We start from the raw sequence: 17,329 nt of genomic DNA on the forward strand, positions 1-17,329 counted from the left end.
AGTATCGAGGCGCAGCTGCGAAACACCTCGAGGCTATTTGTATCACCGCCCGCTGGAGTCACTCTTCTCTCGCTCCGAGCGAGAGGAGTGACTCCAGCGGGAGGTGATTTGTATAAAGTGTGAAGCTATCACGTAATAGTGGTTACAGATATAACTCCGTATCGTATTAAACTCGCTGTTCAACCTCGTTGTTGCGAGTTTGGAGCACGTACAGTAGCATGTTCACACGTGGCCACCTTTATTTGAAACTTTTCTTACAGTCACAACTATGAGTTTGTTGTGCCCCGTCATCGATAGTCCAACGTGTCCCTTCGCATTGAAAATGCTTACGATGATTGAGGATGTTTCTATTGAGTTTCATAAACTAAAGTACCACGTCGATACCGCCATCTCGTGGCATCCCACACTTTTGGCACACGATATCTCAGGAACGGTGCATCTGACCACTATGGTTCCTTCACAGTCGTGTTCTACGCATCGGAAGCTATCGATTGGAATCATGTTCTGGTAATTCATGGGGAGACGAAATTGGGGCTAAACCTGGACACACTGTTTCAAGAACTTCTTGTTCTATAGTGTGTCGCGATCATGTATTCTTTTAAGACCCTGAATCGTTTGCAGAAAACTACTTGTCGCTATCTGGTATCTTATTGTTCTATGGCGATATATGTTGAAACCGGAAATGGTTAATTTGGACTACTTCAGGTTTGAACAAAGGGTTAACGGAGGATATGAAACCTATTCTTGGGACGCTGAATCAATTGCAAAATACTTTTTTCAAGATCTCGTACTATTTTTGCTCTATGAAAATCAGTATTGAAACCGAAAGTGTTGCAGGTTGTTATGATGTTCATTCTTAAGACACTGAATCAATTGTAGAGAATCACTTGCCGTTATCTATTACCATTTTTGTTCTGTTGCAATAAGTGTTGAAACCAGAAATGGCTAATTTCAACCACTTCCAGTTTAATTAGGGGGTTAATGAGGAAGATGGAACCTATTCTTGAGACAGTGAATTGATTGTTAAAAATCGCATTTCGATATCTCTTACTGTATATGCTCTGGGGAAATCAGTGTTGAAACCGGAAATAACATGAAATTTGAGCCATTTAAGTTCTTCCTAGAGTGTTCGGGGTAATCATGGCTCCTTGCCTTGAGACTCTGAATTGTTTGTGAAAAGTGCTTGTCATATTTGTTATCGTTTTTATTCTTTGGCAATAAACGTGCAAACTGGAAAGGACTAATTTGAACCACTTCTGCTTTGGACAGAGAGCAACCAGACAGGTACGTAGCCAAGGGGGGGGGTCCGGGGGGTCCGGACCCCCCCCTTCGAGACCAGAAATGAAAAAAATTAAGGAAGGATAAAACATAATGAAATGACGAAAAGAAGGATCAGCGTTAAAAATTAAAAAGAAAACTACAGGAAGCTTTTGCTTACTCTTTCTTATGAGGAGATTTGTATTACTTGCAATATGGTGACGAGGTAAGCGAGATATTCTGGAAGAGTCAGGGAATTTGAAATTTCAAGAAAAGTTATGGAATTCTCAGAATTTCTGCTACTAGTCAGGGAGATTTCAAGCTTTCGAAAGCATAAGTGCCGTTGTGTAACAGGGTGGACATTTTAAATCATAATTTTTCGTCATCGCATCCTTGCAGTATCAAACATGTTATTTCAAGGACAATTTTCTATTGCTCCTTTAACCTGTCATTTGGAACCGACAATAGTTCACGGAATAATAAAAACAAAAATTTACGTTGAAAGAAAGTTCGGTTAGCATTTGATTCAACAGAGAAAGGAACGTATATATTGTAAAACTAGTTGAACATACACATGCTTCGCACAGGGGCTGTATTTGAAAGTCAACGCCTGTGGGAGTATCACCATGGATCTCAGCGACGGCGAAAACTATGGATTTGATACTAATATCGGTCATTTTGGGCTATTTTTACATGTCTCGGTATCCACCCCCCGCTGACTCCTGGCCCGTATACAATTGTAACTAAATTTGCAAGTCATCGCTAATGGAAGTGTCACCATTGATTTCAGCGACCGCGAAAACTATGGATTTGACACTAATATCGGTAATTTTGGATTACTTTTATATGTCTTGGTATCTCACCCCCTCCGGTGACCCAAGGCCCGGAGCCGAATAGCGTGAATTTGGAAGTTAATGCGATCCGAGTTTCACCATTGATTTCAGCGACCGCGAAAATATGAATTCGACACAAATAGCTCAAGTGGTAGAGCGTTGGCTTCGCATTCGGGAGGTCGTGGCTTCGAATCCATCCTGAGTGAGATTTTCCAGGGTTTCTCTCAGTCTTACCAGGCAAATGCCGGGATGGCACCTACTAAACAGGCCCTGGCCGATACCTTCCTAAATCCTTTCCATTGTTAATGTTGTTGGATATCCAGTGTAAAATGGCCTCTGAGCTGTATTGGTAATTGTTAAATAAATAAATATCGGTCATTTTCTACTACTTTTACATGTCCCGGTAAACGCCCCCTGAGACCCCGCCTGGTTCGAATTTCGAGAAAAACGTTTAACTCTGGTCTGGAGCCTGGACCAAGGTATTCGTGACTAAAATTTGGTAACTCTCGGTCAATTTGTTTGGTTCCCAAACCGGTTCCGGTAAACGCCCCCCTGAGACCCCTCTGTTTCGAAATTAAAAAAAAAACTGAGGCCTGGGCCAAGGTATCCCTATCCGAAATTTGGTAACTCTCGGTACACTCGTCTGGTCCCCAGGCCGCACACAGACAGACAAACACACAAACTCTTTATTTTATTTACCGTCAAATGGGGTGAATAGAAACATGGGGGTGAATAGAAACAAAACTCCCAGATAAGTTTTGGATTTATCTGGACGATAAATTAATGAAGAAAACTTAAATTTCTTAACATAGTCTTATACGGCTAAAGTGTTCAGGGCAGAGACAAAATGTTTTACTGAGTTGGGAACACTGAGGTAGACGGCAGTAGCATTAATTTGTTACTGAAATCTTACACGGTATTTTAGCGCTCCTTAAACTTTCTTGGTAAGTATGACATTTTCATATTTGTTGCATTTGAACATATGCCTATTTTGTAGTTTGTTGTTTCATTTACTGACGTTCATAGTAAAAGTTTTCCTTTTGTAAATTATTTTTAATCAAAATTTAACTTTACTGGGTTATTGTTATGATTTTTAATTAGTGGGGTGAATAGAAACACTTCTTGAGGAGTGGAAAATTCTTGAGGAGCAGAAAAAAAGACCTGATAGGAATGTATCAACCATCTCTAAGAACAAATTTCCAAGTCTTCTGGAAAAAAAAAATGTGTGAAACTGAAGGAGGAAAATATCAGGGCTGGATTTGAAAAGTGTGGAATTTTTCCCCTTTGTCGAGACCAAATACTGAGGATGCTGCCATAAAAAGACAATGAACGAGAAGAAACAGAACAGCAAAATTCATCTCAGACTGTAAACCGTTCCCTTATGGATCTTCTCAAGAGCATGAGAGAAGATGAAAAAATGAAATAAGGGAAGAAGAGAGTACGAATAGATGTTTCTGGTAAGAGTTTTGGTTTGTTTTCTGAAAATGATACATTTTCATTAAATCACAACGAAACTCAACCTACCTTTGTATTGTCGGAAGAGGAGAAAGACAACACTCCAGAAGACAACATTCCAGACGATCACGAACTAGATGATGGTTTTCTAAAGCTGGTGATTTTGCTGTGGTAAAGGTTTGTGAGAAGCTAAAACTCGATGAGACTATTCAGTACCCAAGTGCGAAAATGGGAACATGATGGATATGTGGGAGTGTTTTATAAGAGAGCACATAAACAATGAAATTTTCAGAACGAAACTGTTGGGTTTTATTAGGAGTTCATCAGCACGCTTTAACTATATGATAACTTTCGGGCCCCTTCGTGGTTAAGCGGTTAGCGTACGCGCCTTTGGCGTGGGAGACCCGGGTTCGATTCCCGGCGGGAGCTCATGTGGTTCTAATTCCACGTTAATCAGTAGGTCCACGTCTCATATAGCCTCGCTGCTGAACGGGACGTAAACCTCAAAATCAACTCAACTCATGATAAGTTTCCCTGGTGATTTCAGTGGTTTAAATCTTATTCAAATATCATCAAAACTGTATGGTCGTTTATACCTATATTGTGCATTGTATTGTTTTATAAGTTTGTAACTTATGTAATACTGGTCTTATTGAACTAATATCTTGCAGGTATCAAATAAATAGTTCGGTTCAACAAATACGCTGTTTCTTTTTACCTTTCCAATAGTATAAAAGAAACAACAATGAAAATAAAGTCATTGTTTCTATTCACCCCATGGGTAGGGGGGAATAGAAACATTCAGAAAAATCAAGGTGAAGAAAACTGGAGTTGATAAATTAATATGACGTTTACTGAACTTCATTAGCATATTAAGACCTTTCTTTTAGAATAATCTCATACGCGAAATCTTTAACATCACGAGACTTATATACTCATATAGCCAAAAATGTGTTTCTATTCACCCCATTTGACGGTATATTAGAAGATAGTTTACAAGACAGTATTGAGTATGTACTTTTTATAATAATTGAGGTCATAACGAAAGGAAAATTGTTATATTTGAATAAACAGGAGAAGGACGTAAATATTGTAAAATCTTTTTGAATACTTTTTTTTTTATTATTATTTTGCTCGAAATTTCTTCATAGTTTGTTATTAAAATACTTGCCAACATATCCTCATTTTATTGTGCTAACAATCCAATATATGTTGATAGTAAAGTAATTTAGATTGATCGAGCTTCTGGGCCTTCAGAATTTCATATCACTTCCCCCCCCCCCCCCGTTACGAAATCCTGGCTAAACGAACGAATATATGATCCAGTAAAATAGTTTAGAATGATCGAGACCCTTTTGTGATGACCACAATATTTCAAGTCACGGACCCCCCCCTTCACGAAATCCTGGCTACGTGCCTGAACCAGAGGAGATGGAACGAATTGTTGGGACGCTGAATCGATTGAAAAAAAAACGCATCTTGATATCTTAACTGTTTTTGCTTTGATAACTGTCGACAGACGGACAGACAAAGCCGTTTTATATAAGACTTCTGAGAGTTATTCATAACATAGTTTGGAAATCTAATGAGAACTGAGATGAAACTTCTTCATGGGACGCTAAATCTATATGAAAAAAGTCGTCATTTATTAATGTTTGTGCTGTATGTGGACTAGAACTGGTAGTAGATTTGTACCACTTCTGGTTGTAAAAGAAAGAAAGAGAAAATCAGAGATGGAATCTATCCATGTAATACTGAATTCATACCAAAATTTTTCTTGCTATAGGGTATGTTACCGTTTTCTCACTATAACAGTGTTAAAACAGAAAATGTAGTTTTGCATCTCTTCCGATCTGAATAGAGGGATAAAGGTCCAGATAAAACTTACTGTTTGGACGCTAAACATGTCTCATTATAACATGCCATATTTGCTCTATAAAGACTAGTATTGAAACCGGAAGTTGTATATAGTATTTATAGTATTTGTCACTTCTGGGTTTAGTAGATATATAAGTGTAAATACAATCTATTTTTGTAAAGCTCCACTGTTCGCTAGCTATTACCGTTTTTGCTCTATGACGGTCAACGTTAAAATCGGAAACGTTACTACCAATTTTGGCTTAAATAGAGACTTAGAGGAGAAGATGAAAGCAGTTTTTGGAGCGCTAAATCGATCTCAAAAGACTGCTTTTCGCTGGGTTTTTTTTTTTTACCTTTTTGCTCTGACACTTGTCGACAGACAGACAGAGACGGATATAGTTGTTCAATAACACTTTTCATACTTAAGCGTAACATATTTTCGAAGTCGAATAATATTTGATATAAGTCAATGTCAGTTTTTTTCTCCTGTAACTTAAAATCAATCGTCTTGCTGAACAGTGTCTGACTTATAATCTGCTCTTTAATAAGATTTATTTATTTATTTATTAGCACAGTATTAGTACAGTTGTGAAGCTATTTTACAATGTTGACAGCAATTAGAGTGGTAAAAGTTTTTTTTTTAAGAAAATGGATCAGTATCTTCATTTAAAGGCACTATCCCATCACTCGTATAATTAGGTGCATTTTAAAGTAATTTGTTCCTCTAGACAAAACACAGATTAGGCACCCTCCTGCAAAATCACAAAAGCAAATAGATGGGTTTTGTTTTTATCTGGAAATTTGTTTGGTCCTAAATGCATCAAATACACAGTTGTGTTTCCTATCTTCGATAGGTATTAATTAACCAAACGCGAGCCGTATTTCGTTACTCATTCAGAATTACGCAGTATAGGGAGATTAGAACCATACCCGGAAACAAACTTAAACAGCACATAGGCCTACCAGAGGTTAACATTCTCTCGACTGGTTGCATTAGAGTTCAGCGTATTTTCAGCACGGAGGTTATATGTGAGACGTGTTTAAGGTGGAATCCGAACCCCCTGTAATAGGTTCAAATTTTTCAAGATTCCCCTACTGGGAGAAGAACCCGGGATTCCGTACATCAAAGGCGCGCGCGCTAGACTCTGTACCAGCGGAGAGGGCACTCAGTTTTGAGTGTATAATATTAATGTGTTAGGTAGAAATAATCGTAATGAATATTGAAATACAGAAAGTGAAAGGAATTATATAGTAGATTTATGTTTGTACTCTTTATGATACGTATCAAAGAGGGGCAGGGTAGTTAAGTGGTTGAGGGCTTACCTCTGGTGCGTGGGGTATCTGGTTCGATTCCCGGACTAGTAAGTTTGCGGTAAGCAACATCTTGTCCGTGAGTTTTCTCGGGTTACTCCCGTTTCCTCCCACTTTCTCATTCCACCAATTCTTCCATCATCATTAATATGCCTAAATCATCCGTCTCACTTAGCCTAACATGTATAACGTGGGACGTTAAACTGAAACATTTTACTTCGTTCCATTTTCTTGGGATATCACACGATGTTCGTTTTTAAAAGGTTTACTTTTTTCATAATCTGGTCAGACATCTTACTTATGCAAAAGACGGCGTATTTATTAAAAGTTGTCAAATACCCGTCTCAGAACGCTCAAAGTGAAACCTGTTGTCGAACTACCCTTTTGTTCTGCGCTTGAAACATGTAGGGGTGGGACTTTTCTCAGAACTTCTGAATATAAATATCGCCAATTCTTGGAATTGGCAGATAACGCGAACTAGCAAGGTGCCACTGTCAGGTGAGATGTGCCCTCAGGGTGCGGATTCAATCTAGCACGCACCACTCTCTGCTTCAGAAGTTGTCATATTGTTCAGAATCGACGAAGGGTGAAGGAGTGTAAAAACATACGTTAGTGAAGTGTAGTGAGAAGCTATATCATGAGACGAAATAGTTGGAGTTCTAGAAATGGACACTTGTTTTGCGGAAAGGTAGGTTGCATATTTACATTTATTTACTTTTATATTTACTATTATATACATTATTATTTACTATTATATATATATATTATTTACTATTTACATTTATATTTGAAGTTTGCATATATTCACTAATGTTGTTTTGGATCGTATCTTAGCTATTTACCTACGGAAGTTCTTTCCTTTAAACGAAGAACATATTGTCCATAATTTTAATATAGCCACACATCTTAGATAAAAGGATAACATAGCGAAAAATCATAGGATGCTCCTAATGTGTATCAGTATTTTGTTTTTAATGACAGCACTATTACCGGTACCAATATTCAGTGTTTCCAAGACTGAAGTATCTTTTTTCTTGATGTCAAACCAGTATTGTAAGTTGTTCATCTTTTTCAAACAGGGTTACGCACAGACGAGTTTTACGGTGCAAGTTGTGCTCATGAGTATAGCCTATTGGGGGGTCATTTTTTCATTGAAAATTGTGTAACCAAACTGAAATTTAATGGTAAATTTGGGGGTTTTCGTCCAATTCCATAGGGGGACCTCTTGCTTTTAAGATATATAACCAGCGCTACTAGTTATTTTATTCCTATGATATATGACTCAGATCATGTCGGATGAAAAACGTTCCTTATCAACAATTGCATTTGTAAAGTTTCCTCACAGTTATTTTTGTTTTTTTTTTTGTTTATTAATGTTGATAGTAGGCCTATAAGAACAGAATTGGACAATACATAAAGAAGAATTTCATTATTAATATAGTTCACATACATTATAGTCCACGTCACTCTGATTGCTATGGGGCCGCGGTGGCTCAGTGGTAGAGCGTTCACCTCAGGTGCTTGGGGTCCCGGGTTCAAACCCTGTTCCTGCCAAGTGAATTTTGTGGTGGATAAAACACTGTGTGCGTGGGTTTCCTCGGGCTTTCCTATTTTCTTCATTCCACCATTTCATTCATTACTCATCATCACCGTCTCCTTTAGCCTAGCCGGCATAAACGTGGGACGTAAAACTCAAAAATTTCGTTTCATTTAATTTTCTTCGAAATGGCGTGTGGCATCAGCCAATAAGCTTGCAGTGCCCTGTAACTAAACCTTCAGGGAGGAATCTAATCATTCATAATTGATTTTGTTCATATTTATGGACAAGTATGAATGATTAGATTCCTGTTTAGTTACAGGGCACTGCAAGCTTATTGGCTGATGCCATACGCCAATTCGGGTGACACGGCTATAGTACCAGACATAATACCAAATTTGTGAACTGACGATAAATACGTAACTTTCCAAGTTGTAACCATAATGTGATACGAGTTTTAAATTCTGTTCATCTCATGAATAGGAAAGTATGTGTATGTTTTGAACTGTAAATAACAATAATAATAATAATAATAATAATAATAATAATAATAATAATAATAATTATTATTATTATTATTATTATTATTATTATTATTATTATTATTATTATTATTATTATTATTATTATTATACCTCCAAACTATGCTCTGCATAAGTGTTGGAAGTCTTTTTGAACGGCTATGTCTGTCTGTCTGTCGACGGCAGATATCAGAGTGGTAAGAGATATTGAGAAGCGGTTTTCTGACAATCGATTCAACGTCCCAAAAATAAGACCATCTTCTCCATTAACCTCTTATTCAAATCGGTTGTGATTGAAATTACCCATTCCTGGTTTCAACGTTTTCCAACGTTAACCGAAACGGTAATAGATAGCGTCAGTCTATTTTCTGCAGTCGATTCAGCGCCGAAAGAAAACATATTGTCATGATCCATAACACTACTAAAACCAGAAGTTGATTAAATTTGCTTTTACTTCCTATTTCAGTACTTATTTCCAGGGTGCGAATTACCGGGGGGGATGAGGGGGATTTTCCCCCTCAATTACATTTTGTTCCCCCCCAAAGAAGTCAGCTGAAGTATCCCCACCAGGGATGCTCGCTTTCCCCCTCAAACTATGCTTAGTATAACTCCAAATTTCACTGATTTTTGTTATTTCTTGTAAATTTAATCTTCTAGCTGTATTTCGAAATGATCGATGTAAACTGTTCAGTTTTGGTCATTTCTACTTACCACCTAATTACCCCCTATTTTCAACGTTGTTTAGTAGAACTATATTATTATGACTACGGTTGTTACTTGCAAGTGTACCTTCGTACCCTTCAGTTCGACATCGTTTGTGAATTTGAATGTACTAATTGCTTATAACAAAGCCACATATAGATTTATAAATGTTATTAGCGGTTGGCCAAGAAGAAGTAAACAAATAGCTTCTTCTACCATACTTGGCGAAGTTCGGATATGTCATATTCATCCTCTATATTTGTATCGATTATCATCTTATTTTAATTTTTGTTATAACATGTTATTTCATTTTCCAGTGTACTCTTTGTTAGCACATGGTCTTCATTCCCTAGTAGGTTGTGTGTATGCAACTCAAAAGTTGCATTTAATTTGTGATAATTAGCATAGTAATCACTGCTTTTACAGTTTACGGAAATGAACTTTTGAAACTGTACTCAAAATCTGAGATATAGGTATACTCTCGTAAGTATATGTTAACGTACACGCTGGGGGATACGCTCCTAGTGACCAGACATGTTAATGAAGGTGATTTTTAGGTGAATAAGCGAATAATTCAAGATTTGTTTCAGCATTTGTTAATACGACTGGTTCTCCGTGTCATTGTCCGTGTCTGTATAAGCATTTAAACTGAAGCGTTTTTTTTTTTTTTTTTTTTTTAAGTTAACCCTTCATTTTTCCATCTTTTCGCTGTCCAGTTTGTTGTCCACGCAATTAATGTTGTCTGAAAAACTTCAGTGTAATGTTTTACTTTATTTGAATAACGTAGCCCATAGTGAATCAACTCATCTTCAACCTAACAGTAAAGTAATTTTTAAGTGTTGACTTCCTGTGCCCATCACGGAATCGATATTTGGAGAAAAAAAGTCGTGATGAGCACAGCTTTAGCGGGAAGTAGAAGCACAAGCTCGAAATTTGAATTGAGAGATTTTAAACATTTGGCCTTCGATTTGACCTTGATGTGAGAAATCGGGACCAGCAACAATCCATTTCTTATTTGATAGGCTAATATCTAGATTTTCTTTAAAAAAAAAATAAATAAATGTCCGGTTTAACTAATAATTTTAGTGGTTTTCACAAGACTGAAGTAGGTTTCTTTCCGCAACCTGTAGGTATTAATGCAAAGTGGAAGCTTTCAATATGAGTGGAAAAATTAACATATGCTTGTGATCATCGCTCGATGCGAATTATTAACTAAATAAACCTTAGAGAGCTACGGGAACAAGAGTACAACATTAAAACACGTTCAGAAAGGTTTAGTGGGGTGTGTGTATGTCAGACAATATATATGTGCATAGTTATTGTCGGTAGATTTATTAAATTAATAAATCTCTTATTTATTACAGATGTCACACACACACACACACACACACACACATATATATATATATATATATATATATATATATATATATATATATATATGGGGGTAAGGCATTTATTGTCTCATTTTGAAATTTGAACCTTCAGACTATGTCCTTTGGCCTAATTTTATCCCCCCGAACATAGATTATCTAATTCGCACACTGCTTATTTCCATAGAGCTAAAACAGTTTTTTTTTCTTTTTTTTTCTTTTTAATATACAGATACAGCGTCCCAGTTTTGTCTCGATTTTTATCTATCTGTTGAAAATCGGTAAATGCTGTGATAATCTATGGTTTTTCGGTTACAACACATCGCATAATGCATAAAACAAATGGTCAACGAGAATCAGATTTTTGCTATGAATTTAGTACCAAAAATAAGTTTTATCTCTTTTTTTTCTTTTTATTGCAATCGGAAGTGATAGACATAAACGAATGCTTCCAGCTTTAATGTTAATCTTCATAGAGCAAATACCGTAAGAGACAGCATATAATGGCTTTTTGATATATATTTAGCGACCGAGAAAAAGGTTCTATCTTTGATCTCACTAGTCTATTGCAAACAGTAGTTATAGATGTACTACTTGAAGTTTGAGTATTGAATTACGATAGTTTGGAAGTCTACCGTAGTATCACACTGCGAAACGAAATTCACTTCTTCTTCTTCTTCTTCTTCTTATTATTATTATTATTATTATTATTATTATTATTATTATTATTATTATCGCTACTGAGTAGGTAATGGTTAGAGTGGTTCTGTATTCGATTCCTAGAAGGCAAACAATTTTCTAATCTTTCATGCAAGCAACGGACATAAATCTGCCATCCGGACATCGGAATCAAACCTAGTCCATTCGATAAACATAACAAAGATATGTTAATGCACAAAAAAATAGGTGCCATGGATAGCAGAGTAAGTCCGTGGGGCCCACTAACTCTGTCAGTATATAAAAAAAATAATCATAGACTTGTATACCAATACACGCTTTCCCCTCATATCTATTCTGCTTATCTATACAAAACTTGCTACACACATTTCTTATCCCCTATAGTATTTTTCGAGATACATTCCGATTGTCTGCTTTCACCCGGGCCACTCCAGAGGGGTTCAAAGTTCATGGAAGAAATTTCTGGAGGGAATTTTCCCTGTTCAGATACGTTATGGGCGCCAATGCATAGCACCTCTGGAAAGCTTCTTTAATGCTGAAGAGAACGAACTATAAACCATGACTTTCCAATGAACAGTATTGATGCAATAGCTGTTTCAATGCGAGTCTACGATATTTTCTATAGTAACAAAAATTACAAACTTTTGAATTAAATTTAAAACACTTTCATTGCACTGGTAAAAACAATAATGTACTACTGTATAGAGCATTTTGAATTAAGCCGTAATCACATGTTTCCAGCATGTAGATCTCAGTATGACCAACTAGCGGAGTGAAAAATCAGAAAATGGCAGAAAAGTGATATATGTTTTGTAATTTTCGAGATTTAAGCCTCGGGTTTGATTCTTGGTGGAAACGCTCAGTCGAAAGACCGTAAAAGCTTTCTCAGGCCAGCTATCGTCGGGGTGAGTTTTTTTTTTTTCTAAGGTGTTCCGTCATCCACACAAGGCAAATCCGGAATTGTACTTAACATAATGGTCGTTTTCCGCTTCCTTCCTTTCCCAATTCCACGTTTCGTCATCCCTCATATGTAGCGGCCTTATATTCCATTAATGCTTAGAAATATAATTCCTAATTGTAATAGCATGGATTTAATTCATAAGGTTGGATTTACTTCTATGTAAAAAAAAAAAAAAAAAAAAAAAAAGTCCTCGTATAGAAATAACAGCGATGGGAACTACGTGCTGACCACACATAAGCCAACCAATAAGCTGTTTTGTTAGCCTTGCCTTCCCCAAACTCGAGAGCTCGACTCTTGAGCAGTGGCGTAACTACGTTTTTATGGTTCCCCCTGCTGCAAGAGAATACCCAGGACCCAATTAACATTTTTTGTGGAATGATAGATAACATAATAAATAACCATACTTCCCTGTATCTGTGAATAATGAGTTAATGCATGCAATTACTAGGCCTAAATATTCATAAATGGAAACCACTTTGTTATACATTTAATTTATTCAATAAGTTTCAGAATGGAAGATGGGCTTAACTCTTGCAGTTAGTGATGTCAGTCTTCATGAAGAGTACCAGGAATTAATTGAATGGTTTCCATCTTGCTTTCCTGTCAACAAAATCCTTTAGTAACTCCCGTACATCCATTTTTTCAGCTTCATCCGCATTTATTGAGAACAGTGCTAGATTACTTAATCTATTTTGGCCCATCGTCCTTCTCACATTGTTTTATATAAATATCAAGTTGAGAACGGCCTCTCCGCACAACTGACAGAAACGGGGAGCGTCAAAAACAACAAATACTTGGTAATAAGTTCTGAAAAGCTAGACGTAAATGACATATTTCCCGCCGAAGAAAAATATATAGCCTATAAAAGCATACCGAACCGACTTTCCCTCCTTTTTGTTCGCGGTGCTTGACCTACACGTCAAGCCTTCCAAACAGCGTTGCCAACTATTTCACGGAATATTATGCTAGTTGTTGCTCAGAATTATGCTATTTACTAGAAAATTATGCTAGGCTTAATATTTTCAAATAATAATAATAATAATAATAATAATAATAATAATAATAATAATAATAATAATAATAATAATGTGAAATTTATTTTTATTATTATTATTATTATTATTATTATTATTATTATTATTATTATTATTATTATTATTATTATTATTACTGTGCAAAATTTATTTTGTAAAGTAAATTGATTTAACGTACTTAAACAAAATAGTTTGCTTACCTAAAAATAAAAACCTTGATTGGAGTCCTCGATATATGATGAAAACCAAATATGAAAACTTGCTTAGTCTATAGTCTATACAACACATAACATAGGCATACATATATATACAGTATATATACACACACATTCACATATCTACACAAATATTTACACAACTGTTCAGATTTTCAAAACTCGACTTCAAATTCAATATCTTCCACTTCCTCCTCCGGAATTGCAGATGAAGTCGAAGGGGCATACAATGAAGCTTTTGTCATTGAGGCCAGCATTTGTTCTGTTGGTTGGAATTTATTACAACCAGTTTGTTTTACGCACTCCGATGTCAAAACAAGACCGTTTATTGTCGACGTGATTAGTTTGTTTCTTGTTTTCGTCTTCATCAAATTTATTTTCGAAAAAATCCGTTCACATGAAGCACTGGAATGAGGAAATATAGGTACGTCAAGAGCAAATTTTCCTAATTCTTCAAATTCACGCTCTCCAAGCAAATCCTCACTATTTTGAATGGTTAGCCAAAAATTATCCACATCAGAAGAAATCATGTCTTCGGGAAGATTAGAATACGGCAGCTTTCGCCATTGATCGTCTAGTTTTTGCTGCAGATCAAGATCATTAGCATCAACTATACGAGGAAGTTTAGATAGAAGAGGCGTAATAGATAATGGTCGTGACTGATCTATCTTCAGCGCGATACCGGGAGTTAGCCATGATAATTTTGAAAGAATTTCGTCCCCAAAATCGAATCTCTTTTTAATTTCTAAGCAGGCTGCAATGTAGAAATCCCTGCACCTTCGCTTGAAATCATTAATATTTTCATGGCTTTTGAGCACTGTCCCTAGTTGATTGTGTACTTCCACTCCAACATAAACGTTCATTAAGGGTTGAAAAAGTCTTTCATCCATAGGATCAATTTGCTGAAGATCAAGTCGCTTCGAATGTTTCCCACTTTCGGTTTGAATCTCCTCGCGCTTTTTTTCGCTTCTCTGGAGTACCATCACACGCTTTCCTTTTCCGTTCATCACTCATTGTGTCGTAACGTTAACTCACAAACTGTGAACGTGAGAATATGATAATTAACACACGAAAAACTAACACACGATGAAATAACAACCGCAAAGAGCACACGAACAACTTCTTTCAGCCAGCACTAACCTGCTAACTTTGAAATTGAAGACATTGAATATAAGACCTCAATAGTAATAAAAGAGAAAGAGTGGGAGGGAGGGGGAAGATGGAAAGAAACAACAACTTTGTTCATTTCAGTTAAGAGGAATTTTAAAAAGAGTACCGCATCCCAAAACTAAAAGTGGGATTGGGGTAGGAGATATTTCAACCATCAACAGGATGTGGCCTCAATAAGACTGTAACCATGTCTTTCATTTAACTGTAAGGCTCAATTGAAAAGTAAGGGGCTAACAAGATTCCTCTCAAACAACACGACTTGGGAGGCGTCAGGGAGTCTCATAGAAAGTGACCGTCACATAGAATGAGGAAGATTTTTTTTTTTCGCAAGCAGCCCTTAGAAGCTCGTAGAGTAGGGACCCTTCTGGTTGCAATAAGAAAGATGCGTTTGTTCTCTTTTATCGTTTTATTGCTTCCTTTCCGCAAATTAATTTTTAAAGTTTCTTCTACTGTAGGAAGCTTTGACACTAGAGTAATTCGCCTTCGGTCATTCAACTATCAACGCTCCAACGCAAGGAAATAACAATGGTAGCTGAAATATGCTAGATTTTAAAATTATGCTAATAGCAAGATGCTAGGTGCTAGAGCGTTCGAAAAGATGCTAGGTTTGGCATAATTATGCTAGGAATGGCAACGCTGCTTCCAAAGATAGGCGAAAAAAGGGGAGGGTGGAAGAGCATTGTCGACTAATACGAAACTGAAGAGCATGTTGATTCGACCTATTAGGAGGATAGGGTGAAGGGTCCCCTTGGAAGTGTCGGGCGCCCCCACTTTGCGTGGTTTCGCGCCATAGTAGTTTATTATTTACACTGCTCTTGGGTTGAATATTTGAGCGCGAAATATGGGATCGCGAGGCCTATAAAGTGATAGCAAGCTAGAGTCTGACTCTGAGCAAACTCGATCTTCAATATGAATAGTAGAGCGAGCCACGAGAATGTGCAAGCCCTATTGAGTCCAGTGAGGTTAATTACACTGACATCGACCTAGGGCAGGCAGTATCGAGAATAACAAATCAAGAATTCAAGCGAGTACGAGCCTAGTTATGAGCCTGATTGAAATTAGCGAGCTTGAGTCTCATTCGAGATATGAGCCTGAGCTCGAGTGAGCCCCAATTGCAAAATGGCAATCTCTGGTCTTTCGTAGACTCTGATAACAGGATTATTATTATTATTATTATTATTATTATTATTATTATTATTATTATTATTATTATTATTATTATTATTTAATACCGTAATTGTAGTGCACTCACGTATTTTGCCCCCTCGTTATCCTTGGTCTGATTCCCGGCGGGACTATAACATTTTCGGTGTTAACTTATTACCACATACTCAGTTGAAGAGTTGCACTAATTGGGATGGGACGTACACCATCTTACTGGCCGCATTCTTCGGTGACTAGCATAAGGAGATTGACATGTAGGTATATTCTATCTCTAAAATATTAATTTTAAATTGAATGCTTAATTACATATAGAAAACGTAAGGTGGTCATTTTGTCATCGCTTGCGAATGGCTCTCGTTGAAGAATCCCACAATTAATTCTGATTTCTCGGCGACACTACTAAGTTCAGCGTTTTCAGAAATGATGCACTGTATAGCTATATATATCCCGACTTAGTGATCACAAATTCTCCCAAACCATTGAGCGTAGAAAGTTCCACTGTTTGTACGAAACTTTCACTTGAATTGTATGTTATAGACAGGATAAGATCAAATATTCTGTTCACGGAGCAAATAGGGGTTGAACGTGTCTTCGCCATTTTCTAAATCTACAATATCGTTAGACGCATCAACCTGAAATTCTATACGAATATTTTCCTTAAACATTAGGCTACGAGTAAGACTAGATTTTGCGAAGTTCCACTCGTAAAAGGAAGGGTAGCCGTGTCACTCCAAATATGTCGTGCCTTGGAATTTGAAATTTTGTACAGAAGGTCTCTTTCGATACTTGATAATTAATAGATAAACAAAACTTTGATAAATTCCAAGATTAAATAGATTTTATACTACTGTTAAGCGTTTCTCTTGAAACACTTTACATACAGCTATTAAATTTGCTATATGATAATTTTTGATACATGGTTTGTGAATAACTCATTTACTTGCACGAGTTTCAGAAGTCCGCCATGAATGAGTGGAAAAAGTGGAGAAATTTTACAGTTAATGGATGGTTCTTTTGAACCGTTGGATGTAAGGTTGATATTCAGCGTACAAGGGCTTCTTGCTTCATAAAATATAACTATTTGATTCATATCATTCACTTGCATCTTCTGTACTAACTTTCTACAGAATAAAGTAATTTGGTGCGTTATCCGCAATTATTAGAAGATTGCTAAGAAAGGGCATTTAAAAATTTGACCTGTACGATACTTGAAAATGTCCTTTGACCACCTGGACATATCTTAAAAGTCTCTGAATAT

The 17,329-nt window shown here is 36.6% G+C and overlaps 1 protein-coding gene across 3 annotated transcripts in view; it reads left to right on the top strand.

Annotated features, from left to right (window-relative positions):
* Kank (KN motif and ankyrin repeat domain-containing protein 2 kank) overlaps window positions 1-17,329 on the top strand; it is a 367,377-nt gene that overhangs the window by 211,764 nt on the left and 138,284 nt on the right. Inside the window, exon 1 of one of the 3 annotated variants that reach the window (XM_081762313.1) lies at window positions 7,204-7,404. The exons of the other annotated variants lie outside the window; for them this stretch is intronic. Coding sequence (XP_081618439.1) covers window positions 7,354-7,404 — 51 coding nt within the window. The 5' untranslated portion in view covers window positions 7,204-7,353. Of the gene's footprint in view, window positions 1-7,203; window positions 7,405-17,329 lie in introns of those variants that run through there. 3 annotated transcript variants of the gene reach the window in all.

This window comes from Thermobia domestica, chromosome 6 (genome assembly GCF_964235325.1).
Source record: "Thermobia domestica chromosome 6, izTheDome1.hap1.1, whole genome shotgun sequence".
Taxonomy (NCBI): Eukaryota; Metazoa; Arthropoda; class Insecta; order Zygentoma; family Lepismatidae; genus Thermobia; species Thermobia domestica.